Source organism: Porites lutea, chromosome 12, assembly GCF_958299795.1.
Source record: "Porites lutea chromosome 12, jaPorLute2.1, whole genome shotgun sequence".
NCBI lineage: Eukaryota > Metazoa > Cnidaria > Anthozoa > Scleractinia > Poritidae > Porites > Porites lutea.
The window spans coordinates 21,589,252-21,617,091 of NC_133212.1; the positions used below are offsets into that span (position 1 = coordinate 21,589,252).

Here is a 27,840-nt window from a genome sequence, read left to right on the forward strand (position 1 = left end):
ACTCATTTGATATCTTGATATTCTAACGCGCAGGATTATCGCCCGATTTCTGCTCTGTGTTGACTGGTCCATGTTTATAGAGATATGTTTTCAGGCAAGATTAATGGATTTCAGAGCCGTCTTTAGGTCAAAGTAAAATGGGGAAGGTGGTTGAGGATGTAGAGCGTAACCTCACAGCCTGATATGAAGTCAAGATTCGTTAAAATCAAACTACATCGAGTTGTCAAGTTCAGTTTCCTTGGGTCATTTTAGGAGAGGGCGAGGCTTGTTGCCATTTTCCTCAATGTTCAACTGAATGTTCTTATTTTTCCCCTTTGCGTGACGGCGCATAATATTGAACCAAATCTGCTCTGCTCTCACTGGTTTATTTCAACGGGACAGGAAAAAAGCAGATTATCTGTTCACATGTCTTCACTGCTGTGAATTTTTAACAAGGATCGGCTGTCCTTCTGTCTTCTGCGATTTTAGCAAGCCCTATTCTTACCTCTCTCCTTCCGTTAGAAATCCATCTATTTTCTGAACGTCCTACTTAGTATTAACGACCAAACCTACTTTGTACACTGAAAAGGAAAAGGGAGATGATACTAGGTACCATAAACTTTTATTTCTAAGCAACACTTCTATCTATTTCCCAAGGAACCTTTATAACAATCTACTAAAGGATCACCGACAAAAAGAAACAGAATCACATTAGGACAGAATTAACGGATCGTTACTTTGCAGTACAACACAGTCAGTAAGAACTAGGAACTATATACAAGCTATTAATACACTATGTCAAGTAACTCTACACGGGTTACGGACAATGCGGCAACGTTCACACGGAGGAATTTTCCATTGGCTGAAAAATTTGACCGGACACTTCCTTCGAACGGGGCCCTTTACTGTTTTCTGTTACAACACGGAACTTAGAACGACTAGGCTTCCAAATTTTCGTACGCTTAAGGTAGTTCTGTATGAACGAAACAACTAAACGCACGAACTTTCAGCCGGTCGAAAATTCGTCCGCTGCCGTGTGCATGGGCGTAACCTGACTCTAGTTACTTCACATCAGGTTACTTTGAAAATTATAACCTTGTTTCCATCTGTTCCCAACGGTACGAAAATCATTCAATAAGAATGATCGGGACCTGGTTTTATGAGCCCGCGAGACTAACCACACCACCCAAACCTTTGTTTTCACTAAAACCGCTGGACGCCACAACCTGGTTGAGGTCATTGTTATCTAACGTCTTTCCTACACATACGGACTCTCTCCCTCTAGCGGACGAGTCGGCGGGAAGCCTGGGAACAAGGTTGTGAAAAGCAATGCATTTTTTCCGCTACTACTTTTATAGTCTTGAAGTCAACTGAAAAATAAGACCTACAGCGGCAAGAAAAAAGAAACGTGTGCTTAACCTTAAATCCTCACAGTGACCAACATTTTGTTCCTTCTTGCAATAAATTTCTTCGTCAATCACAAACGTGAAAACTAACGAGAATAAAGTGGAAGATTTCCACAAATCTTACTACTTACTATACACTGATTTGCAAACATATTGTCCTCCTGACAACCATAAAAATGCACGGAGTAGTGACGAGAATATGAATGCTACAGGGTTTGTACTGGTTTTGGGTTATAAAATTCAAGAAGATTTTAATCACCAACGAGTGCGTTTTCAAGGAGTGTCAGATGCAAGTTTCCCAAAATCTGGGCCCAATTTTAACACTTGCGCTCGATCTTTGAGTTACTTTGGTATAAAACTCTCATTACCCAACCGAACAAAGACATTTAAGAGTGTTCACGCAAGTTTTGAAGAAATTCTTCTTTTCAAGGGCTTTTCATGCGCCCTTGAAATCTAAAATTAAATTCAGGTTTTTTCAAGGACTTCAAAGAGTAGCACGAACCCTGGTGTTAATTTAAGGAATCGGAGTTAATAACTGTGTCGGCGGACCCCAAAGCATCCCTCCGCGCAGAAAAAAGGTGCTAGGCCAAGGACAAAGCAAGAGCCTTTAACAACAAAATACAAAATGCTACAAAGATGCAGGTTTAGGGAGTTAGTTTGGTTGACTTTCTTGTTTCATCATTTTTTTCTTTGTGGGGGCGACGCCGCTGCCTCTTGAGATGAGCCTGCTAATTCTCGGTCAGAGGTCTCCTGCGAAGTAAAAAGAAAAGGATAATTGGAAAGATAATTTGTAGGCTTGCGGTGCGGGACTACTTGTATATTTATGTTAAGTACAAAGAAACCATTATTTACTCACCCCTTCACTGCTTTCGTCCTTCTCCGATGGCGGGTACGAGTCACCTTCGTTGTCACTCGGCTCCTGTCGGATTCGTGGCGGGCGTCCGCGACGCTTTTTCTTCTGGGAAAGTTACAGAATGGGAAAAATGAGCTTCAGCTACTGTACCCCAAGACAAGCACTTAGTAGCTTGCTAATGGTGACAGATGAACGAAGTAAAAAAGGGCTCCCCCCCAAAAATGGAAGAGGATAATAGCTATATTTGTCAGTGCAAATTTGGTTTTACTCAGCGCAAATTAAATTTAAACTTACAACAGCGCCCATCTCAACTTTGGCTTTCTCCACCGACTGTTTTCCAAGTTTAATACGCATCTTTAGGAGCGACTGACTGCTACCTGCTGAAAAAGAAAACAAGAGGCGACTAATTTAAATCTTTTAACTCTCCGTTAGGAAAAGTAATTTTAAAAATTTTGAGTTTCTCGATGAAAATCTTCCGCATTACTAAAACCGTGGGAGCTGAACAATTTTCTGAGTTGCTCCATGCCTTTGTTTCAAAGCTAGGCTACTAAGGACGAAGCCATTGATATGAAAATGATTTTTCATTCTCATTTTCGGAAGAAAAGTTTGGCACTTTGCCTCGTTTTGAAAGTGAGTTCTTGGAATTCGGAAATGGCCTGCAGTCGACTCCCGATAACTCGAACCTTCTAGGGAAATCGACGCGAATAACGAGGTTCGACGCGAATAACCGGAAAATAAGGAAATAAGCAGATGGATGGGGAGGGAATGCAATTAAGCAACAAAGTATACAGGGATGGACACTGAATTTGAACTGGAGTGACAAAAAAATAAAGACAAAGAATTGACGCGGTTGTTTTGAAATAAATTCAATGTTTCAGTTCACGGTTTTTTTTACCGACTTGTCACGCGCTTATTATAACATGGTTCGAGTAATCGAGGGTAAATTTACATAGAAATGATTTCAAGGGAAACAAAAATTACTTCGAGTTAGCGGGGGGTTCAGGTTATCGGGGGTTCGAGTTACCGAGAGTTGAATTACAGTAAATGTGTGAAGGAAATCCAGGGGAAGTCGACTTTAGTTCGCGTCAACGCGAGGTTCGAGTTATTGGGAGTCAACTGTACAAGTTTCAATAAATTTTTTGACCACGTGAGTGAAATTTTCAAATAAGCATCGCACCAACAAGTCAAAAAGTAATAAGCGCCGCGGCGCTGTTTTAAGTAAATAGAGTTACCAACAATATCCAGAGGTTTTGATTCAAGTAAAGAAAGACAGAATTCGTTTACAGTTTGGAGCTTATCAAAAAGGCTTCCGTTACCTTCCGCGTCTGAGCCTACTGACTCACCCTCTTCAAATTCCTGAAAAAGATAAATCACAGAAATTGAAGTTCCATAAACCTGTAACTTGGAAATGAATAACAATAGAGAGCTTAAGATTCTGAGTCGAGAACGACTACGACTACGAGATTTTCTCAATACTGCGTAATGCTCATGCGTGAACCAGCATCATTTTGGCGGGAAAACGTGATAGCCGTCGTCATTCTACTACGAATTTTAGCGAGAATGTCGTAGTGGCGGGAACAAGTTATCAAATGTAAGAAGTTTTACCATTCTGCTATCGGGAGAGGGCTTAACCTCCTTCAGTATAAATAACCGTACTAACTTTTTTGGTGAAAAAAAAAAAGAAAAATGAAGCTTTCCGGGCGTCTTTTTTTAGAACAAGCACAAAAACTTGAGTTAAATCTCGTATTCATACTCGTTCTCGTCCTCAAATCTAAAGCTCTCTAATAACTTATGCAAAATTTGGGGGACAAACAGAGTGTATTATGGGGGATTCGAAGATAGTCAATTTCACCCAGGCGTCACATACCTCTTCATCGTCATCTTCCCCCTCACTACCGGCCTCCTTCTCACTTTCCACTTCCTGTTCCTGGACTGATGAGTGAGCCGACTGTAACTCCTCGCCAGCCTGTATCCTTTGTCTCGCATGCGTGAAAATCGACTGTGAAGGCGATTCATTGGTTAGTTGAGAAAACAGGACGCTCTGACAAGGTAAAGTTCCTCTCGGAAGGGTCGGGAAGAAATCGAATTCTTCTGATGGAACTCATAACCGATTGTTTAAGAAAGAACGGTATACTGTACAACAAGTTGATTATCATAACGACTTCCTGCGAATCCTTTTTTGAGACTCGCCTCCGCTAAAACTCTTTATGGCCTCTCTATTGCTCAACACAAAGAAGAAAAGAAGAAAACCGAGTACGGAAACGAGAACGGGCGCGCAGCGTCAGCGGTCGGTGTAAGGAGCGCACCCCTTATGCATAATCAGAAATTTAAGGTAGTCTAGTGACGAACCGACTTCCAAATTTTCTCCGCTGTAATAATTTACTCAGATTTCGCGCCTTCCAACAGAGATTTTCCAGATTGCTAGAAAGTAATACGGACGATACCAAGTAATTATGTATCCATCACGACAAAAAGTGTTGCAGAAATCTTACCCGGTCTCCTCCGGGCATTTTAAACAGGGTAAAGGGCCTGAGATCAAGATAACCAGTCCTTCAGCATCCAACTTAAGGATATGAGGGTTAAAATGCTATCTGATTTACTCTTCGACTTGCACTACTGGCTACATTTACTTTGCTGTACTCACTTGAAGCTTGATAGAATCTTCGTAAATCTGCAACGAATAGAGAAGTATTACACCACGGTTCGAAATTGCTACTGAGTTTGAAGAATGCAGAGGTAAGCGTTGACTAATCTGCGCACAATTACATGATAGATGGAAGTACGGCGCGGACGTAAAACGACGCGGGTGAGCGGGGAGGGGAACGCTTGTATCCTCCTTCCTCGCGCGCGCCATATGTTTTATCCTCCCTCCTCGCGCGCGCCTTATATTTTATCATGACCCTTCTAAGGTTACATGTGGATCGTAAAAAGAGTGAAGACTTAAGGTAAAACCTACTTAGGCTCAGAACTCAAGTTTCCATCACGGAGACTTAGGTGGCAGACAAAATTATAAGGTGGTGTGGAATCAGAGCGGAACAGAAGACTATTACTTCCAAAAACGGGACACAGGAAATTGAACTGTTTAACTACAAGATTTAACTTAACGGAATAACATACAATGGATCCCTCGATGTTGTAAGTCTGAGCATTCTTGCACATCAGAATGAAATCATCTTCTAGATCATCTACGGTGCGGTACTTGTGGGAATTAATCCGTTCCTACAAAAAAAAAACAAAAAAACTTAAAGTCATCATGAACCTGATCTCGAGGCTGAAAAAACTGCATTTCTTGAAAAGGCAACCATTTTGAGAAAGGTTCTTGAAGTGTAAGGTCTGGGGGCGGGACCAAACTAAAAGTTTAATTTTTTTTTCCATGACAATTAACTCTGCAGAGACCAAAAAAATTGTTTGAGTTTATTCCCTGGTAAGGCCTGTCACACACAACTCAGTTATTTTGACTTGTTCAAAGCTGCAAGGGTTATGTAAGAGATGGTGGAGAATATCAACAACTTTCTTTTACAGGCAGCTATAAACCTGGTCAAAACATCATGGGACACTTGAGGAAATCAGGCGCGAAGACGGCACTTTGCTAAATTAAATCGTACTCTACCTCTTATAAAAGCTTGGGAATGTTGTTATAAGGGCAATTTCTGCTGTCCCCCTCTCCCCCAAGGAGTGTTCATTGTATTGATAAAAGACTTGAAAACATAACGTCAACACTGCACCGGGGAGGAGGGGGTAGGGAAAATGCGTCATTTTGACCAGCTATGCGTTAGTGTCCCAGAGTTTTTACCAGGGTGGTAGCTCCAAGATGAGGACAACCTTTACTGTTCGAAAAATCCGAGTAAGAAAAACAAAAAACTTTCTTCACAGCTGAAACATGGTCCACAGACTGTGGACATTTGATTACAGGACAAATCCTTACCCGTATCTTTCTGATATCCACAGGATGCTTAATGATTTGATAGTAATCAGGCAGTTCCTTCCTTGTAGGGAGCGCCATGAAGATTTCGGCCAAGTTGCGTTGCGTAGAACTGAGGGAAAATAGAAAGTCTTTTACTTCACACTATTATTTATTGATTATTTACGTCAATTGCGTGTTTTGGTCCTCAGATCAGTCAAGCCAAAGAATTTTCTTGGCAAAATCACGTTTACAAAACCCAAAGAATTTCAAGCTTTCTAAATAACATAACCTAAAATTGAAACCGGACGTCATTAAGCTTGTAATTTGTTTAAATCTTTCTCAATTGCCCATGGACGCCCCGTTTTGGCAGGCTTGTACGTCTCATAAAAAATATCCTTCGGTCTTTTTATTCGTTTTCTACGACAAAGTAGCAAATGCTTAAAATATTTTTAACATGGGAACACTAGCCTTCTGCATTGGCGTCATCGGCAATGTAAAAACAACTATGCAATGTCGTTGGCGAATTTGCGCGTTCTGCAAAAGTATAGCAACACACAGGAAATTATGCACATGATACTTACTCATCGACATATCTCACAACATATTTGATCAACTTCTTCATCTGTTTGGTCAGTTCAGGAGGATTGGGAGCAAGTTTAACTGGAACAAATGAAAAGAACAGAAATTGATCAGAAAATACTGCACCCTGGTCTGTTCCACAGTTCCGGGTCAGTATCCATCCTCGGAGACCCAGGGGCAGATAGTGGGGACGCAAGTTTTCTGGCACCAATCAGAAGCCAGAACGACGGCGACCGTTTGGAACTAGTCTGGCAAGACATTGTCCCCAGGGGCTCTTCTCGCCGTTCTCTACTTTTCTTCGTGCCACATTTTCCGCCCGTTTAGACTTTCCCTCGCCCCCTTTATCTGCCCCTGGGTCTCCGAGGATGGGTCAGTATCCTGCTTGCTGCCTGTCCAATTCGCTGCCCACAAAGCGCCGTCGCAGTTATAAAGTTAACTAGAATCTCTTCATAGGCGCTTGGTTCATATGGCCAGCTTCGTCTTAGTCCGGCCTTATAAATCGGGGAACAAAATACGTGATATTCCCGCAAGCATTAACGCTCACGTCTTTCTTTGCTGCGGTTCTGGGCCCGGTTTCTGAAAGGCCGATTAGCGCTAATCCAGGTTTAAAATGTTGTTCCGTTTTGCGTTATCACTACTGTATTTCAGAGTGAGGGCTAAACAGTATTTTTAAGCTCGAGTTGTATGTTTTTAGACAAGAAAACCTTGCCTAAAATTTAGCTTAATCCTGATATAAAGGTAACCGTCTTTCGAGGAACCGGGCCCTGGAAGTGATTTAAACATTACTTATTCGACATCCAGGAATCGTTTTCAACGGTGAAGCCACAAAACAGGACGTAATTAACTCACAAAAGACAAGGTTACAAACACGAGAAAAAGAAAACTGAATAATATACCTGCTGGGGGTCGGCCACGCTTTTTCTTCACCTTAAATGAAACAACAGTAACAGCAAATCAAATCTTAGATAACCTAGAAACTTTAATCCTGGTTGTGTCTCTCTGCATGATTGAAGGACCAGCCTTTAAGCGATTTGTAATATAGCTGGAAATTTTGAAGCTGGAAATTCACTAAACCTCGCTGTAACGGCGGTTGTCGGTCAACTTAGATATCCCGATTTTATGTTCCCCAGTAGAGGGGATTTGCTGACTTACCTTAGGAGCTTCGCTCTCTTCTCCTCCTTCATGTTTTCTTTTCTTGGATTTCTTAACCTTTTGTCTTTCTTCCACCTCGTCCAGTCGACCATCTTCTATGGCCTAAAATGGAAATTTGCGAATCTCTCAATCTCCGTTACACGATCCAACGTTTAAATCATTTTCAATAACAGTTAACAGCTCCAACGGGGTGGGCGCAGATTCCGCACGGAATCAAAGCGTAATTGCAAAAGAGAGGTTTTTAGAGCGTCAACTCGGGCTACGATACCAGGGTTAAACGAAAAACGAAGCAACATCTACGCAGCCTAATAGTACCCTCCCTCGCTTACCTTCAGCCACTGTCTTTCTGTCAGATGTTCGCAGTACACAACGTCTTTCCGTACACGTGACCCGCGGCCAAAAATCTTCTCCGATTCCTCCTCCCAGGTCAAACGCTCAACCTGAAGAAAAATTTCAGGACAACATTTAGCGCGCTGTAACATCTGACCTCGAAAAAAGGACCTTAAAAGACCTTGCGTTGTGTCGTGTTGTTAATTTTCGGATCTTTTTTCACCAACCTCAGCATCATCTTTGACAATCCATCGTGGCAGTTCGCTGATCTGCATCAGGCGGGGGCGACGACGGAGTGAACCAGCCTCCTGAAACACAAGGACCACAATAGTGTTAGTTTTCTAGCCCGCCGCGAGCGAAACGCGCGCAGCGGAGAACCATATGTAACAAAATTTGGCTAAATATCCATCCATGAAAGGGGTGATGACAAACAAGTCGCATGCCTCCGCCCACTCATGTTAGCGGATGCGAAATGTCACACTTACTAGCAAAGTGTTCAAAGCGTATACAATCTGTGTTTTGATAGGACATCCATGTGATGATCATTATTGACAGCTGTCAAAAAGGGGTATCCGCTGACCAGTGTCACATAACTGTATCGCGGGCTCAACTGTACACTCATTCAGATGACGTGTTTTTAAAAAGTTATTCGCTGACTACTTATTTGTTTTAATTGATCGCAGACTCAGGTCCACTTTCTTTTCAGGAGGAATTCAGTTTACTTCCTGCTCACCGCAAAAGCTGAACTACGGTACTTGTAAAATACATGAAAGCTTCGCTTTTGGCCTTTGCTAAATCTATATATTACAATAAAACAAACAAAACCACAATTGTCAACAGTCACTTACCCTTACTTCCTGTCTGCGTCGTTCCATATCCATGCGCTGAGATCAGAGAAGAAAAAAAAAACATCAGGGCCCAGTTGCTCGAAGGCCGGTTAGCGCTTAACCCTGGTTTCTGTTTCTTGTGTTCAAAAGCATTTTCTCGGATAATTTTCACTATTATTTGCTTCCAATCATCGACTTGTGGACAAAAAGAATTAAAACTGAATTGCTTTTTAAGCTTTCAAATCTGAATTCAAATCTCGCACTTACCCTGGGTTATCTTAACCCAGCTTTGAATAACTCGGTCCAGATAAACAGTAAGTGTATCTCTACCCCTCTTGCTTTTAACCTCAAAGACCCAAGAGAGGCCAACATTAATTTTCTCCTAACAGTGACAATAGGTCATAAAGAAAGAAATTCTTGAGAATTAATGGAATGATCACTACAGGAAAAATGCTTTTATCAAATTCTCTGAACTAATTCTTTATGAAAATGTATGGAGATCAGTCTGGAGAATTGAAGTGTGGACGCGTGGACTTAACCAGAACTTGCATGTGCACACGGCGAAGCAGAGGAATCATGATTGACCATGATTGCAGGCAGATTCGCAACGCGATTCGATCTCAAGCGGGATCTTAGCGTCATGCGATCGTGTCACAAGTTTGGTTAGATAGGATCCGACACTGAATGCTATATTAAGCGATCAAAGATTTTCAAAAATAATGGCGCTTGAAGGAAACGGTGAACGCGATTACAAGGCACCATTGAGTAAGATTTAAGCGGTAAACAGTGAACCGTAAAAATTAAAACGCAAGGACGGAGTCGTTATTGAGGGAGAGAACACGTTAATGCATTTTAATGCATTTTAGGGCGTTTTAAAACTCTTCAGTTCTCTACAGTTTGTATGAATGTGTCGTAAAACAAGTTGAGGATAACATGATATAGGTGCACCTACCTGGAACAGTTCAAATTCTTCTTCCGTTCGTGCAATCATCTGATTAATGGTTTCGTCATCCGGTACTTCACTTTCCTCCTGTTTAATATTAATACAATTTCTTTAGATGTATTGCCTATTGATTTGGTAACCGGTAAATCTGAACAGGCAAATTTGCCACAGGGAAGTTAACCCATCCAAAACTAAAAGAGTAAGTTAACGGCGAGTTCGCTTATAGGAGAATTAACCAAAAAACCGTCGCAGATAACAACTGTACAACCTTAAATAAACGAAAATGAATGGCGGTCGTTTCGCACGAAAGTCGATTCACCCGACGGCATTCGCCAGGACTTAAGCCAATTCGCCCGATGACATACAACATTCTCCAACATACCTATCAGAAATGTTATTTTACTTAAGTTTGAATTCCACATGTGTAGTCACTATCTTTTCACGCTTGTTCATTATTTCAGGCTTGAAGGACGATAAATTCACATCGGGCGAATTGTCGTCTGGCGAACCGACATTAGGGCGAAACGACCTCACCAACTGTACCTCATCATCTTCATTCTCCGTGCCCAGTAGTGCCATCAGGAACGCGCGACGTTCACTCGACGTGGAGTTCTGATTAAACATACCAGCTTGGATGACCTTCTCATCAACATTAAGCTTGTACCTGGCTGCAGCAAGAATCTTCTCTTCAACACTGTTCACTGTCATCAGCCTCAATACACGCACTTCATTCTTCTGCCCAATACGATGGGCACGATCCTGAGCTTGGAGATCCTATAAACAACAAAAAAATATCCAGTTAATCAACAGTATAGAAATAGGCCCAGTTCAGACGAAGAACTTTTCATGAGCCGAATCTAATTCGAATTAAGGCCAACCCAAATGATTTAGACCGGCTGAACTGATTCAGACGCCGATCTTAACTCCAGCCCAACTACATTCAGAAGGAGAAAAATGATCCTTTCGGTCAAACTGCTTACAAAACTTTATTATAGTTTATGCATTAGGTTCGATACACGAAAAGTTCGGCGTCTAAACCAATGCCAAAGTCGATCCAAAGTCAAAATTCCCGGCCGGGCTAGGCGGAAAGAACGGCCGAGCCGTTCCAAATTGAAACGGTCATTCCTAATTGATTCAGACATCGAACTTTACTCATAAAGGGGGGTTGGGGGGGGGGGAGCGGGGGGGGGGAGAGAAGGAGGAGGAAAAGACTAATATACCAGGTTCTACTATCAAACTCCACTCAGTGAGGTGTTTCACTCTAGTGGTGTTAGCGAAACCCTGGGTTAGTTAGTATTGCACACCTAGTACACCTGAGATACACAAGCATGTTCAACCAGGCTTGAAACAGTGTGCTGTTTCTTAACGGACACCTTATAAAAGGGACACGTCTCTAAGATTAAAAGGACACCTGGGGTGCTTACCATTTTACATGGGAAAACCGGAAATTTCAGTTGGAAAATCAAAAGGTTCGCGCCATCTCGTTTGGGAAGGCTTCAGAAAATATGGGCTGTTTTTTGATACGATGCAATTTTCCACTCTTTTTAGTCTGTTCAGCTGATCTGGATATACTTTGTAGCGAGTCGTTCTCCCTCCATTTCAAATTTTATAGTTTTATGTTCATGCACAAAATTTCCACCCAACATTAACACTTACTTCTCACTTAAGGCAAAATGTTGGCTTAGGGGAGGGGTAGGTGGGCAGTTTCTCAGAAACGTATCATGATCCGAAATTTATATTTTGTTGTTGGAGACCAAAACAAGCAAACAAACAAACCTGGTGAGGATTCCAATCGCTGTCAAAAATGACCACAGTGTCAGCAGCTTGTAAATTCAGCCCAAGGCCTCCTGCTCGCGTACTCAGCAAGAAGATGAAGTATGGCGAGTCCTTGGCATTGAAGAGTGCAAGAAGCTGACCTCTGTCCTCACTCTTTGTTGTACCATCCAGTCGAAGATAAGGGTATCCTATGTGAAGGAGAGACAGGCCATTATTTTTGTGTTTTCACCGGTTCGTGACTCCATCCTCTGATACCTAAGTTAAGCTATGAAACCACTGGAAATACTGTGTACAAGCATGTTAACTTAAGCTTGATCAACTACACACAACCCACAACTAACTGTCTCTCCCTAACAAAGGGCTAAGCTCTTCAGCTGTTGATATCATTTCGGTGGAAAACTCACATGTACTTAATTAACTTAGTTGATAAAACCAAATTTTTGTGTTCTACTCTTCCACTGACTCTTGCTTTACTCACTCCAAAATTGTAGCTCATAAAAACACAAAAACGCTGAAAAATGGTAATCCATACCACGCCCTACCTTCTTCTAGCTTGAACTAGCAAGTAACAAATGTTTGTTTGACCTCATCTCTTAGATTAATAGAGCAAATTTAAACAGGTGTTCTAGGGTTTTTGTACCACAATCGAAACACTGTTTCTAGTGGTAGGAAAAAAACCCTAGGTTTCTATCGCACACTTCGTACGCCTGGCATGCATGAAGAACTTCTGCCAGGTTCTAGCAATGTGCATTCTTATTCTGACCATGCTTTCCCTAGTATACAGTCACAATAGACCAAAGCAGAGAATTGTATAGTACTACTGTTTTGTTACCTTTCCAGTTGAAATAGTCCTCAAGAATTGTCATCAGGGAAGTCATCTGTGAAAACAACAGCACCCTAAAAAACAATAAATTAAAAAAAATAAAAATTAAGTAGGTTAATGTCTAGGCCCCAGTTGTTCAAATGTTGGATAGCACTATACACTGAATAAATCACTATCCAACAGATACGTGTTAATAGGGAAACTAGTTGTGCTATATAGTGAATAGAGATTTATCCAATGGATAGCGCTATCCGCCTTTTGAACAACTGGGCCAGATAAACCACAATTTAAAACTGAGGAACTTCTTGTGACAAAATAATTATAGAGTACTATCTGCTTCTCTGCTATAAAAAAACCCCTTAACCACCATTCGTTAATTACAGAATCTGTAAAGCAGGGATAGTTGGAATTGCTTTGGACAAAATAATCTTGTTTGTGATAATGAGGTAACCTGTGACAAGCTCTCTTGTAGGGTAAAGGACAGAGAGAAATCTAGAAGGGCAAGCAGGTGTGAGGGGACTGGGTACATGGGAAAAGTAAGGCATCAATACATATCAATAGCTATCATGAAACTGTCAACAATCAGCAATCAAGCCAGTCATAAGCTAATACTAGATTCTGGTAGAAAGGTTATTACCTTAAACCTAGAAGCAGGGTGCAAAGAAAGTCAGTTTTACAGCTTGCCATTCGGGCAAGCTGTAGCTCGCATGTACTAGCCCAAAAGTCATTTCAGCTGGCCCGAAAAAAATTGGGATGAGCATAGGTTACAGTTCTTCTGTAATTTGAATTCCCCCATAAAACTTCATTTTGCTCATTGGACAAGTTGAGAATAGAAATCACTAGCAAAATCCACTAGCCGCGGGCCGTCGGACACTACTTTCTTTGCAAGCTGAGGAAAAATGTACATAAGTAAATTTGATGATGAATATCACTGTAAGTGTAGAAGGTTTTTTCAAAATTTGGTAAAAGAAAATTACCTGTGGTTTTTTCTCTTCAGCTTTGGCAGAATCCTATCCAGCAGATCAAACTTTCCAGCCACTCTTACAACATCAGGCCTGTTTGTGTGACATGTACAAAAAATTAAATTAGCAAAGATGAATGCACATCTGCACGGATTCATACTATTCTTTGGTTCAAACTTTTTTTTTCAATTTTAAAATCCGACAGTTTCTACTTTGATTCTCTTCAAACAAATTTTCATAACCTTCTAGGCTGTGCTCTAAGCAAAATCGAAGGGCGCCCTGTGCTATATGTATGAACCAGTGAAATCCAGGGTGCCCAGCACAGGATTTCTATGAATATAGTACAATTTTCTTGTTGTCCAGGAGCAAAAGTAAAACACCAGGGGCCAATGGCCACTGCTCACGCACAGTCCTGACTAAGATAAAAAAACGAGAACCCACAACAATCAAACTTAAAGTTAGGAAATGTTTATTAGCGACAATCTTGGACAGAAAGTGTTCCTTAAGAATTTTACACTTTCTTACCTACACAACGCCTATACCATGGATGTGGTACTGCTACGGTCAAAGTTGTTTAGTCAGGATCAGAAATGATCCAGCCGGACTTCCAAATTGTTTTTTTGGAGAAGGGGGATTATTTGTAGATGCCAGTGCTTTCAAGCTTTAAGCTTTCAAGCTTCAAGCTTTTTAGCTTTATCTTTAAACTAAACATGGTAACGTCCATTTTTCTCCACATTTTGTCCACGATTGTAGTTTATGGCTCTAATGCAACAACACCTACCCCTGCACAATTCCATTTGCAAACCCAAGGTGCTCAGCAATTGATTCCTTTGATAAAATGTGGAGATAAAAAAATTGAACACAATAGTAATAAACACTTAATGACTGGTTCCGAGAAAAATAGTTAATTTTGTTTCGCGATAATCTCTCCTGAGGCGGAGGCAAGGGAAACATTGAGATTCGAGGGAAACAAAATTAACTGTTTCCCGAGGAACCAGCCTTTAAGTGATTAGTTATGTAGCTGGAAATTTTGAAGCTGGAAATTCATTAAACCTCACTGTGACAGCGGTCATCGGTAAACATTTGCAGGTAACAGTGCTTTGCTACCCTCTGATGTCATAGATTTTGCAATGTTGCCTGTTCAGAGATTTTGGCAGGAGACAGTTTCAGTTTTCAATGTCATGTGATCTCAAAGTAAATTTCCAGCTATAGAGCGCATTCACTCACGTGGCCAGCATCTACGCATGGGAACAAAAGAAATCTTTTAGAAAAGAAAAGAGTCCAACTCCCACAGGATTTGTTGGGAACACCAGTATGCCCCCGATTCATTGTTTTGGAACACCAATATGGCCGCTGTAACGACAGGTGAATACGCTCTATGTAACAATAAGCTTTATTTTACACTGTAGCTGAAAGACTTCCTACAGTACATGTATTATTGAAATTTTAGAAAAAAAAGCATAAATTCTTGAGCATGAATTAAGTTGACATGTAATATTATTCTTTGATCACGTCCACACCACTAATTTCTTTTTTCTGCCTAAGTATGATTGTTACCGTGTTAAACTGATCTGCACCTTGGACAGTGAAATTAATCAGCAGGTTGAGGTTCAAGTCTCTAACAGCACACTAGCTGTAGTCTCACCTCAATATGCTGGAACATGAATGGATGATTACAGATCTTCCTTAGCTGCATGATAGTGTTCATCAATGTCTTTGTACCTCCACGGCCCTATTATAACATGACAATGACAGTGGTGAGTTGACAACAAAGACAGCACATTATTATGATCACCCTGTATGAGCTTCTGATGATTCTATCCAGCATAGTTACATGCCCTCCAAAAAGGGTTACTATCATCATTATTACACGTATGAAAAAAATTAGTAGCAGACCTTTTTGTCCTTCTCTGAGCCATCTGTCAGCAGTACACCAGCCTTGTGCATGTGATTGTACAGAATGCGTTGAAGAGATGACATGTCACATTTCACAACATACTCGACCTACCAGAAACATAAAATATACTAGTCAGCAACTTACATCCAGTATATATAAAAACAAGTGACAAAAATTCTACCTCTTCATAAATGATATTATCAAGTTCAAATGTCACCGGCTATTATAATCTCTTGTCTGTAAAGAAATCTGTATGCAATATGAGATTACAAGAGCAAAATTGTGTCTGTTGTTCTATGCAGCTATTTATGTGCAGATTAAACCTGACTGGGTGATCAGCTGTCAGTGTGAGTTTTCAAATAGGATACAAATGAAACTTTATTTTCTTTCTTTCTCTGCCTATTGTCAATAATACAATGTATTATTGCCGTAAAAAAAACATCCACTTATAACTGAACAACTAAGTGTATGTTTCCTACCTGTCCGCAGTCTTTGAGCTAAACAGTGTTCTTACCTTTTCTGGGAGTTGGGATTCAACTTCTTTCTTCAGACGGCGCAACAAGAATGGGCGTAGGACCTGTCAAGAGAAGTAAAGTATTTAACACACTGATCTAAATTAACAAGTTGACAGAATATTGATTTTGAAGGTTACAGAGCATTGTCTTTGTACTGCAGAGAGTAGATTACACCTCACCTTGTGCAAACGACGGATAATCAAAATGGTCTCCTCTTCATTTAGTTCAACCTATATAAAACGAAAGATTATAGATTAATCAAATTATCATGATGGTACTATCTTTTGTGCAATAATGGATGTACCAGGTCATATTTCAGATACATGTAGCTATTGAATGCAGAGAATGAAGCAGCTCTTTCACTCCCAGAGTCAAATATTGAGACATGACAAAGCTCTAACTTCCAAGTCTATGCATGAAATGCTATGGTGTGACCATTCATATGAGAACTGTTCAGCAGTTCTTTCACATGGTGCTATTCAGTAAGTGTGAAGTTTCAACTTGTGAGTCTGTGGGTGAAATCCCGTGGTGTGAACATTCAAATGTAACCTCTTCAGCAGTACTTGTACTTTCACATTTTATTATTTATTATTTTAGTAAGTAGTTCTAACTTCCGAGTCTGTGCATGAATTCTTATGGTGTGACCTCTCGTATGAGACCTGTTTAGCAGTACTTTTACAAGGTTTTATGGACAGTCTCATTTCTCAAGAATTCTCCAAAGCTTGAGTACTGGCAGTCACGAAGTCATGGAGAAAAAAAAAGTTTAAAAACAGTTGGTCTGCCTATTATATAAAATTATTGACAAGTGCAATGTAGAGGAAATTCAACACAATACATTGCGTGGATGTGACCCTTCAAACGACCTGGTGAAGTATGGATTATACTGCCAGGATAACCTCCAAGGGCGCGGTTACTTTTCCTCTCGTCATTAAACAGGCACATGAGGAGAAATATGTGACTGTGGTAAGCTAAGAGAGGAGAATGTCAGAGCTTGTTGTTTTTTTGTCTGGTTGGTTTGTTTGTGGATGAAATTCTGTTACTTCATGCTACACGTACATACATGTACATGTGACACTTTCATGGAAGTCTTTGTGCAATATAAACTTGTGGTTCTTTCGAACCTCCACAAGTGGCCACCTCTCTACAGACAGACAGACAGTCCATACATTGACTCTTATTTGAACTTCTCTACAACGGCCACCTCTCTACAACTGCCACTTTCTTCTGCCCCCAAGGTGGCCATTGTCAGTGGAGAAATTCAACTGTATTTCTTCTCTTGCTGGGCCTTACCTTTTCACCTGTCATTGCAAAAGGAGCATTGAACCACTGCTCAAAAGTACTGCAAGACTTGAAGATTGTTGGAAGAAGGAAGTTTAACAAGGCCCACAACTCTGGCAAACGGTTCTAAATCAAAACAGCATCAAGAAAAATTATTATGACATAACCATCTATCTATAAAAATAATGACCCTTAAACAAAATACTCTTATGAAGCAATTCAAACTCGTCAAGATTTTAAAAATAATTTTAAATTTTTGGTGGTGTTAGCGAAACCCTGGTTTACTGTTGCACACCTTCGACACCTGACATGAACAGTGTATTGCCCGACAGGTCATAAAAAGTGTGCACTAATCCACAATTATAGAGAACTTTTACTGACAGACCATCGCCCACACTATCTGTTTGACCATACATGTCCAGGGGAAAAAGTTCCTGCTCATATCCCTGAATAAATATAAATAAAACTACAGTACCACTCAAAAGTACGTTACGTGTACCAGTCTTGTCTCGTTTCTCACAAGAGGAGTGTCTTGTCTTGGGAGACGAGTGTGGGCAAGATCGATGTAAATGCTCTTGCTCCAATGCTGTGCTTTGTGTCAATTTCATGTTATAGAAGGTGAAAATGCGCGTGATCAGATTACAAGTGATAGATCGTCCAAACACACATGATCAGATTACATTCTGTGCATTCCATTCGTTCTTAGTGGAAGTCTAAGTGAATGCTGACTACATAAATGTATGTGCAACGCATGTGTAATAGCAAACTGAAGATAAGGATTGCAGGCTCCTCTGGTCGCCTGCAATATAGCAGTCATTTGTACCTGCAGAGGTGTTCCAGTTAGAAGAATTCTGTGGGGTGCTGCATAATGTGTGTTTAGGATCTGGGTCAATTTACAGTGGTGATTCTTCATTCTGTGTCCTTCATCAACGACCATGTAGCGCCACCGTACCTGATTACAACAAAAACAAAATTCATCAAGTATAAAGTTTATATGCATGACACAAAATCTGGAATTGTGTACAGTGAAACCTCCCTACACAAACTCCACAGTGGCAGAACCAGGTGTACTTAAACAGAGGTGTTCATATTACTATCCTGTACATGCTCACATAATATTGCAATTTGTTGAGAGGTAAGTGGTTTGGTGTATATGGAACGGAAAGAAGCATCAGTAATAGAGAAATGTCCATTTCACTTCTTTTTTGCATAATAAACAAATCTAGACATACCTTGGACAGCACTGATTTGTCCTTCATTACATACTCATAAGTGGTGAGTACCACATTGAACTTTCCTACACGGATTTGGGAAGCAGCTGATCGACGCATGTTAGGTGAGCCCTGATGGAGAAACATTACATCAAGGTGATAGGTTCATTGTAAACTTTTCATTAATTGCAACATTAGTACAGTGAATTTAAGCAATGAAGCCTTGACTTCCCACTAAACCTGTAGAGCCAACCTGTTTTAGAGCACACACCTGTATCTAAAGGCCAAGTTACATGGCACAACTTTGCCAGATGCCATGCGCTTACATTATGTCTACAACAGTAAAGCAAATGCAAATCTACAATGGTGACATAGCCTCTTTAACTGTAAACATTAACTTTACATGTATGTTCCAAGTTCTACTATCAAACCCCACTCATCAAGATTGAATCTTTAGTGGTGTTAGCGAAACCCTGGCTTACTGTTGCACACCTCCGACACCCGACAGACACAGTGAATTTCATGACAGGTTTTAAAAAGTGTGCAGACTTATACAGCTGTAGGATGTTCACTTGTGCCTACACTACAACTGTCAATTGGAATAATATATAGTGCATATAACTTGTTAATTGAATGCTTTTAAAATAATTGAGAAAATTATCCTGGGAAATGCTTTTGAATGAAAGAAAAAGAAATCCGGATTAAAATTTAACGCCAGGTTAGCGATAATCCGCCTTTAAAAAACTGCGCCCTGTTGTTCAGTTTGAGTCATTTAAAACTTGTAGTTAGGTTACCTTGTAGCTCACAACAATGATAGATGGTGTCCACTTCTCAAATTCCAATAGCCAGTTGGAAAGTGTTCTGCAAAATAAAGTTAGGTGAGCTGGTATAATTTTGAGAAAATGGATAAACTAATAACCATTAAACAGACAAAGCATTCTGACCTCCCAGGGCCCTCTCCTCCTCATTGCTCAGAGCGGGAGAGAGCAAGAACCTGGACTGGCCTGCTAAAGTTGACTGAATGTAGCAGATGACAAACAAACAGTCGGAGGGAGGGGTGGGAAAGTGGGAAAAAAAAGACCATGCAAATAGTCGCTATTGCAAACTTTGTTTTGAAATAAGGACAGAAAGAGTCGAATGACCACAGCCTTCACCTGGAAAAGGTGTTGATAAAATTTTCAGTTTGGTTAATTAATCTGTGATGTCATTGTGCAGCTAAAAGGAGAATTTTGTGGTATTGTTAAAATTTACAATTGTTTGTTTTTTATATGATTATGTCTCTGATAATAAGCCATGTAATTTTCCATTATTTCTTGTATCTCAGCAACATAATTATTTTAACACGAAGTGCATCTGCTCAGCAATTACACATTCCCCACTCAAGAATAAATATTCGAAAGTTTTGCCCTACCGTCATTGGAAAATACTATTGGAATGATCTGCCCCTTTCTATTCGCAATAAATCATCAAATATCCTGTTCAAAAAGGCACTTAAAAAATATTATCTTGCTCAATATTGACTTGTGTGCGTGTGCGTGCGTGCATGTTTGTGTTTTAATGAATAATAAAGCTATAATAGAATAAAGTCAATATTGTTACAGTCAAAGCAGGTCAAGCGTACCCCTCAAGATTCTATTAATGAATTGATTATTTGAAAAATGAATCCGTTAGTGGTTCCCATATCTCTTGTTAAATTCAAATTGGCATTTCTGCATGCGTAATGAGCAGTGAATATCTAACGAGAACCCCTCTGTATTAGGTCAGATTGAAAATCTTTGAATGAATTATATTTCTTAGAAGATATTTTCATCAAATTCAGTGAAACTGAGTTGGTAGAAATTTCGTAACTGTCTCGCGTGTGAATTCACGGCTCATTACGCATGCAAGAATGCAGAGATGAATCTGAAATCTACAACTACCAACGGATTCAACTTTTGAATAACAAATTCATCAATGGGAGCTTGGGGGGTACGCTTGACCTGGTTTGACTGTAAAGGGCCATAATAAGTTTTACTATAATAGGCTCTTCTCCATTCTAATTTTCTTTTTTTTCTTATGTACACTTAGTTTAAACAACCTTGTACTAATTGATATTGTACAACTAATGTTTTATCTATAGGATGGAGTAAAAATAAAATACAAATAAATACAAAAGGAGAATGTGCATGTGTAGAGGCAATAAGTCGTGGGGGATTTACAGCTGACTTACGAGAGAGGCACGATGACCAAGAAAGGTCCATTGAGTTTCTTGACCTCAATCAAGTAAGCAAACAGGGCAATGGTTTGAATGGTTTTTCCCAGACCCATCTCATCAGCCAGGATGCCATTCAGGGCGTTATTGTGCAGTGACACAAGCCACTCCAGGCCTCGCATCTGAAAATGAAAACATAACACTCAACTTTAAACCAAAAACTGTACTGGCAAATGTGAGTGTCTTTGGGTCAGATTCACTGTAAGGGTTTTTAATGCTAGGATTTTAGGAGGAAGTGGGAAAAGTAGCAATCTCTCAGACAGGAAAATGGAAATTTTAGGGGGAATGCAATTCACAAACATTTAATGTTTATGGCCCCAAGGTGTCCCCCGTGACCTTAAAGGTTTAGTATATTTTTTGTGCATTGCTGGTGTTATAATGTGACAGTAATTTTAGGCTGGTAATTGTTACTGTGAAACTCAAAACCATGAAAAACAGATGGTAGTTTTGTGGCCTGCTTGTGTGTCCTAATCTTGGCTTTAATTGGAGATAGCACAGACAATAATTTCTTGTGTTGTAATTTGACAGTAAGTTTAGTAGCATGCAAATTTTGCCCACAACAACGATATCACTTTATTTGTGATGTCTTCTTTTGTGATGTCTTTTTGGCTAACCCATGCAATGTACCATCCTGCAGACCAACTGCTCAACATCTCCAACTACACTATTATTAGGCTAACAACAGTTATAGCTTACCTGATATTCCTTTAGTTTACCACCAATCAGAATTGTTGGTTGCTCAGTGATGTCTTCCCTGACGTCATGAGCAATGTGATAATACTGACGACTCTCTAACGCAGCTTTATCCTCAACTCTGAAATGAACATTATGTAGTTTAAAGGTGATGTACTGCTGACTACACTGAAAACCCACGACACTTGTCTATGAAACAGACGGCTGCAACACCACTTTTTGAAAGGAGCAGGGGATCTAGATCCTGCTTGTGTATTCAAGGGCATTAAGAAATTCCGGTTGGAAAAACAAATGACCTGCACCATTCTCTTTGGGGAGCTTCAGAACATGTGGACCGTGATTTGTGGGGATGCAAATTTTCTAATCTTCTTAGTCTTTTCAGCTGCTCTGGATATACATTGTAGCAAGTAACTCTCCCACTGTGTCAAATTTAATTCATGTAGTTTTAAGCTTATGCACAAGATTTCCAACTGAGTTGTTTGTGTAAATGGCAACCACCCAATGGCTTACATGAAAGGATCTGTAATTTTTAGGTTAGTAACTGTTAGTTTAGTTGGAGGGCCAATGGTTCATCAGCTTCTGCTGTTATGTGTTAACCCTCATCACCAGAAGTTGATAAGCCAGTGGCCTTCAACTAAATTCATTCGCTTAGAAGACGAGTAACATAAACTATTAATTTTTCTACAAGTATCTGTAGTGAGCATTACTTAACAGAAAACAAGTCCTTACTCTTCTTCTACAATATCTTCTTCATCATCCTTTCCATATTCTTCTCTTTTCTTTTCCTTCTCTGATTTCTTTTCAGCAACTTCTTTCTCAGTGGCGTCCATCTCAGCTTCGCCTTCTCCCTCACCTTCCTCATCTTCATCCTCATCATCAGATTCCTGTTCTTGACGTGGGGCCACTTGGTAACTAGTAGTAATTAGTAATCAGAGATGCATTGTAGGCAGGGTTTGCAAATTTTATTGATGGGTAAAGTCAGAGTGACTTCTGCTTCAAAAATTTTGGAGTCATTATGGAATACTTGAAGTCAAGTAACACAACAAAAAAAGTTTTTTAATATTTCTTAAATGGTCCTTCACTTGGTCTTTTCGACGAGATGCCATGTGAAAGTCCACTGATTTCAAAAAGCTCAAATCCATGATGATGATCATTTTTCGAGTGATCTTTATTGTAATTTAGCCTGTACGTGCACACACATGAATAATTCTTAAATTTAGGTGGTTTAAATCAGGTTTATGTTTGCCATTAAATGTAGATTGTATTTGTTTTGAAAAAGGTTAGGAAAAAACTTTGACTCCAGACATTTGTGGTTCCAAAATTTTTGCAACCAAAAATGTCTGGAGTCAAAGTAACTCCCTCTGTAACCTCAGTGGAGTCATCTCAGAAAATTTTGGTGCAAAACACGCCAAATTTGGCATATTGGAGGACCCTGGATAAGTCTCGTATACAGTTTATACTGTAAAACTGTTTTACAATTTTTATTTGTACCATGCAGTAGCACAGCAAATCAGAATACAAAAAGTACAAGAAAGGCTGATGTATAATTACTAAATGGAACGGACCATTTGCACTATAACTTTATTTCACTATTAAAACCAGAATCATTCACAGTTTTTTCTTTCTTGGGCAAATTGGGGTTTTTGTTACTTTAACCTCAATGGGATTGAGAAATTTTTCATAAAAGAAAGGAAAAATAAAAAGGATCCTGGTCATACATGTAGTAATAAAAATGAATGATGCCATCGTGCAAATGACCTACATTTGTATGTGACCCAACCTTCCCATGTGTGCTGCTCATTTGTTGAATCATTTGTATTGGCCACTTGATGTTCTTAGACATAATACAAACCAGTGTTAAGTACCCTATGTCTTCTTAAAAAAATGTTGTTTCTCTTAACCTGGACCATAACATCAAGTATTAGACAATTTTTAAATTAATCTCCCTTAAAAAAGCCCAAATCCTCATGAACTTAACCATTCTTAACCATTTAAGTCCCAATAGTGACCAACATCAATTTCCTCCTGATGATATCCATACATTGTCAAGAGATTAGGTTATGAGAATTGATAAAATGATCACCTAAGAGAAAATGCTTTGATCTTTTATCAGATTCTCTCAACTAATTCTTTAAAGAAATATGTAGAGATCAGTTTGGAGAATTTGTATGTTGATATTGGGACTTAATGGGTTAAGTCATAATTTTAATACTCCTTCTTACCCTGGATGACTTTGAAGCCACACATCTAAATCATCTGCTATAGGAGCATCATCTCCCTTCAACACAACCCCAGTCTCTGTGTCCACTACAGGAACATGCCGGTCACCTTCTGGGGTTTCGTCATCATCATAATCAGACTTACGCCGTTTCCTTTTGTCCTTTGCAACTTTCTTTCTTTGTTCCCTCTTATGTTGCTGGACCATCTTAGTGAGACTGGCTACATATTCGTCTGTCTGTGCCAGGAGATATGCCAGACGAATGTCTTTTTTCTGATCAATCAGTTTCCTGTAGCCTTCTTCATCTTCAGCCTGTGATAATAACCACAAATGTACTTGCTTGTAAAACATAGCAAATATTTGACATGAGAGTGTGAGTCAAGTTATCTACATTGTATATATAGGGTGTAAACCTAAGTACCCATTCAATCACAAAATGCAGACCTAACAGGATAACGAGAACTGCGCTAACTTGAAAAATCATGATATGTGATCACGGCCTAACTGGCTGAAGACTAATAACATCACGACTTAATTGTCTAATCAAGTCAATAACCAGAGTTTAATACGATCAACTGACATGATACAACTCACTTTGACTCTCAAGATGACTATCACACAGGTTGTTGAAACATCAGTCATTTTCAACAACAGTCCTATTCAGGACTACAATCACCTGGACGATTATGCTCAACCTACTTATGAAATGAGTGTTGAGTTCGAACCGTCCACAGTAATACTTCTAACAATAATAACGAAAAATCATTTTGACAAACCATAAGTCTCCTCATTCTCTCTTTCTCTATCCTCTCCTCCTCTTTTTTCTTCTCTCTGTCTGTGATGGAGTGATAACTCATGACAGCCCTGTTGAGCTTCACAACCTTAGACTGGATAGACCTGTGGTATTCACGGAAATCTCGTGCATGTTGGAGGATTGTGTTCAGGTATTCTTGGTGCTTCTGTCGCCGTTTGCGCTCTTGCTCCATCTTCTGTTGCTTTTCAAGTTTCTCGGTGATCCTAAGAAAAATAAACATTTTTATTAATGTTTCTGTTACATTTAGAAACGGGTGGGGTGGCAAGAGCTGGAATTTCTGAAGGTTAATTCCAAAGACAGAGATCGAATACAGTGTAAGAAATATGAGAATGAATGTACGCTGTATGAATACCTTGCTTCCCTAAGAGACTGTTTCTTGCTTCGTTTGTAAGCTTTAGAGTTCAACGCTGTCTCAAGTGTGGTGTCCCTTCTTGTGCACGCCACTACTTCAGCTCGCAGCTAAACAAAGGATCAAAGGTAAAAAGTAACAATGATTAAATGACATGTTCAATTTACTCTATGTACATTACTTGCAAACAATAAATAATTTTTGGAAAATTTGTCTGAAATTGTTTAGCCTCCAGTATACCTTTGAAAACAAAGACAGATTGTGCAGTAGTTATTTCTGATTGGTTGAAGCGAATTTTCAAAAGCACTACACATCATCAGTATACAACAATGTAGAATTTCTGCACTTGATCCTTTGATGTCACTTTGTGGGACAAAAGAGGTGGCATTGCAAAATGTTGGCTGCTTTCTCAGGCTATTGTAAAATTTGACCAAAGAACATGCAAAAGAAAGAGTGTGTGAAAATAAAAATATAGCTTATACAAATGTCCTAAATTTTAACATTTGAGTTTTTATTTCAAGTAACATAAGAAAATTGGTCACACAGGTGAAGAATACAACTGGGGTGGTAGATTGAATATGCCGTTTAACCTGTTTCTGGAAATTGAGCAGTCTGAGAGCCCTCAATTCAATCATGGCTTTCATTCTAAGGTCATCAGGAATGCTCCCTGGAAGTGCCTCCAGCTCCACGATACGCTGTACAATACGGGCTTGGATCCTACAAAGGGTTTAAGAGGTGTTATAAGAAACATAAAAAGCAGCCATTTTATGAGGGGAAATTCAATGCTCCAAAGTCATCTTTTGGTGACCTTACAATGGCATATTGTTGTAAATGCTTTCAAGATGTAATTTTAATATGAATCATCTTCTCCCCACTTCTTCTATAGGGAAGTGACAAAATGAGAAAGTCATGGTTAACTGCAAAAAATTGAACTTGATGCCTCTTACCTGTTTTCTCTTTCTTTAAGTATAGTGACAGGATCCAGACCAGTAGGTTTAGCGACTGGTGCCAGTCTAGGCTTGCTCGGCATTGTTATCCCTGCTTGTGTGGAGCCCTGAGGTTGTAACTTGCGCTGCTGTTGTTGTTGCTGCTGTTGTTGTTGCTGTTGCTGTTGCTGCTGCTGTTGGGCCAGTGCTTGACGCTGCTGCTCTTTCAGCTTATGCTGCTGGGAAGCTGCGGCAATAGCACTTGCAGCAGCACCTTTAGCTGCTGCCATGGAGGCAGAGTTTGATGCCTGACTTGAGCCGGCAGATGGTTTGATCTGAAGTTGCTGAGCTAATGACAAAGTAAGTTGCAAGGTTATTATTCTGAAGAACAGTCCGTTCAACTATTTGAGTCAAATGTGTTCCATGCTAACCAGATAAACAGAAGTTGTTCACATAACCAGACTGTGTAAACTAAAAAAAAATAGCTGTAATAAAGTGGTAATTGAACTCAGAGTCGCACAATATTGGTCTGAAATCATACTTATGATTTCAAATCGGATGAGCGCTTAAAATCACGCAAATGATTTCAGACCAAACTGCATTCCACTGGGTTCAATTACCATAATATTAACATTGTAACACAATGTATTAGGTGAGCATTTTGCATTTTTATTGGAAAAAAAAAGAATGCTGCCAACTGAGCAAAAGACATTGAACAAAGCATGTGTCAACCTACCAGTAGTCATTCCAGGAACATTATACGCAGTTTGGTTCGGTACAGGTCCAGCAGAGGAGGATGGTATGCCTCCACCACCAAAGGGAGACGGGCTCTGAGGGGTCGCCTGATTAACCTGTTGATTCTGATTCATAGATGGCAACTGACCAGGTTGTGGCATACCCAGTCCACCTGGTTTTACAGATGACGACTTGCCTTGAATGGCGATGCGAATATGTTCTGGCAGAGGCTGACTTCGTGCTAAGAGCTTGTAAGCCATGATTTGAGCTCTGAGCTGCAACAACTGAGGTGAGGTGAATGAAGGTACTTTTTGCGGTGAAGGAGACATCATGTTTGGAGCTGGGGAGCTTCGTGACTGCATATCACCCATTCCCATACCCATTGACATTGATTGCGGTGGTAGCTGGTGGCCCTGTCCAATGTCTGACATGTCAATATTTGGTGGTTTTGCCCTCATTAATGACATCAACTGTGCATAACGAGGGTCTGATTCCATGCCTCTTTCTTGCATGGTGTGCAGAGCCTAAAAAAAGTGGACTGGACTGTTACCAACTGCATCGCTAAAATGGAGGTTGGGTGCCTGGAGTATCCAGGGGCTTCCACTATTGGCAGCCAGCCCCTAGATTGAAATAATGCCCCCATGACTGGCACAACAGCATAACCCAGCCATGAGCCCCCACAAAAAAGGAAAGGAACAGGCACCCGTCACACTGAAAAAAAAATCAGTGGAGAAAAACCGACAAAGCCTAGAGGAATGGGGGAGGGGAGAAAATGGCTGACAGAACCTAGCACGAAGGAAAACTGAATGCGCCAATGAATCACCGATCGATGTAACCAGCTACTGGGCATGCGCATGCCAAAGACCACTGACCTCATGCACTAAAGGCACTCTTAGTTGTTTACTCCTTTAAATTGCATTAAAATGCATTTAAACTGCACATTTAATGATACATGCTCATTATGATAATTCAATCCAAATTGACATTTTCAATATTAATTACATGTAGGTGCAAGGCTTATTCCGCAGTGTTCGTGACACCACAGAAATTCTCCGCAGTGGGAGATACATTGTATGTCTCACAGGTTGCAAGATTTGCGACAGTTGCTGAATAAAAGATATCAAAAGCCCAGGGAAATTAAAAACGTGTTATAAAAGTAAACAATGTGAAAGGATGATTTTTTGTTTGCATCTGTAAAAAAAATGGCTGAAGGGTGCTATGAATTTTTTGTATCTTTGATTCTTTCAAGAAAAAAATTGAGCCCCTGTCCTTTCAGGAAGCTATGGCTAAAAAAAGAAATTCCCCTGGTTTGAATTGTTCAACCGCTTTAATAATACTTCCTAAATTAGCCTGCGGGCAAGCTCTCCATTGGGGGGAGTTGCGAGAAGTCACGCGAGAGCAGCACGCAAAAGGAAACAC

At 40.0% G+C, this 27,840-nt stretch overlaps 1 protein-coding gene and 1 non-coding gene across 3 annotated transcripts in view; both read right to left on the reverse strand.

Annotated features, from left to right (window-relative positions):
* Positions 1 to 349: 349 nt before the first annotated feature.
* The window catches only part of LOC140921590 (transcription activator BRG1-like), a 28,501-nt gene continuing 1,010 nt past the window's right edge, over positions 350 to 27,840 (reverse strand). The window contains exons 3-39 of one of the 2 annotated variants that reach the window (XM_073371591.1): positions 26,423 to 26,945; positions 25,708 to 26,035; positions 25,351 to 25,477; positions 24,764 to 24,870; positions 24,374 to 24,614; positions 23,602 to 23,909; positions 22,109 to 22,291; positions 21,383 to 21,500; positions 20,645 to 20,808; positions 19,230 to 19,296; positions 18,457 to 18,567; positions 18,048 to 18,176; positions 17,237 to 17,350; positions 16,126 to 16,176; positions 15,946 to 16,008; positions 15,431 to 15,538; positions 15,180 to 15,266; positions 14,316 to 14,362; positions 13,550 to 13,627; positions 12,582 to 12,646; positions 11,750 to 11,937; positions 10,517 to 10,747; positions 9,983 to 10,060; positions 9,052 to 9,087; positions 8,431 to 8,511; positions 8,203 to 8,313; positions 7,874 to 7,975; positions 7,618 to 7,648; positions 6,724 to 6,802; positions 6,164 to 6,272; positions 5,356 to 5,457; positions 4,883 to 4,909; positions 4,106 to 4,237; positions 3,555 to 3,594; positions 2,533 to 2,615; positions 2,242 to 2,343; positions 350 to 2,135 (exon numbers count right to left, since the gene is read on the reverse strand). In XM_073371591.1, coding sequence (XP_073227692.1) covers positions 2,064 to 2,135; positions 2,242 to 2,343; positions 2,533 to 2,615; positions 3,555 to 3,594; positions 4,106 to 4,237; positions 4,883 to 4,909; positions 5,356 to 5,457; positions 6,164 to 6,272; positions 6,724 to 6,802; positions 7,618 to 7,648; positions 7,874 to 7,975; positions 8,203 to 8,313; positions 8,431 to 8,511; positions 9,052 to 9,087; positions 9,983 to 10,060; positions 10,517 to 10,747; positions 11,750 to 11,937; positions 12,582 to 12,646; positions 13,550 to 13,627; positions 14,316 to 14,362; positions 15,180 to 15,266; positions 15,431 to 15,538; positions 15,946 to 16,008; positions 16,126 to 16,176; positions 17,237 to 17,350; positions 18,048 to 18,176; positions 18,457 to 18,567; positions 19,230 to 19,296; positions 20,645 to 20,808; positions 21,383 to 21,500; positions 22,109 to 22,291; positions 23,602 to 23,909; positions 24,374 to 24,614; positions 24,764 to 24,870; positions 25,351 to 25,477; positions 25,708 to 26,035; positions 26,423 to 26,945 — 4,623 coding nt within the window. In that variant the 3' untranslated portion in view covers positions 350 to 2,063. Of the gene's footprint in view, positions 2,136 to 2,241; positions 2,344 to 2,532; positions 2,619 to 3,554; positions 3,595 to 4,105; positions 4,238 to 4,882; positions 4,910 to 5,355; positions 5,458 to 6,163; positions 6,273 to 6,723; positions 6,803 to 7,617; positions 7,649 to 7,873; positions 7,976 to 8,202; positions 8,314 to 8,430; positions 8,512 to 9,051; positions 9,088 to 9,982; positions 10,061 to 10,516; positions 10,748 to 11,749; positions 11,938 to 12,581; positions 12,647 to 13,549; positions 13,628 to 14,315; positions 14,363 to 15,179; positions 15,267 to 15,430; positions 15,539 to 15,945; positions 16,009 to 16,125; positions 16,177 to 17,236; positions 17,351 to 18,047; positions 18,177 to 18,456; positions 18,568 to 19,229; positions 19,297 to 20,644; positions 20,809 to 21,382; positions 21,501 to 22,108; positions 22,292 to 23,601; positions 23,910 to 24,373; positions 24,615 to 24,763; positions 24,871 to 25,350; positions 25,478 to 25,707; positions 26,036 to 26,422; positions 26,946 to 27,840 lie in introns of both variants that reach the window. The other variant, XM_073371590.1, reaches the window with a different exon arrangement.
* Positions 18,841 to 18,983, reverse strand: LOC140922138 (small nucleolar RNA SNORA62/SNORA6 family). The gene has a single exon (XR_012164079.1). It is a non-coding gene; the product is annotated as a small nucleolar RNA SNORA62/SNORA6 family (small nucleolar RNA).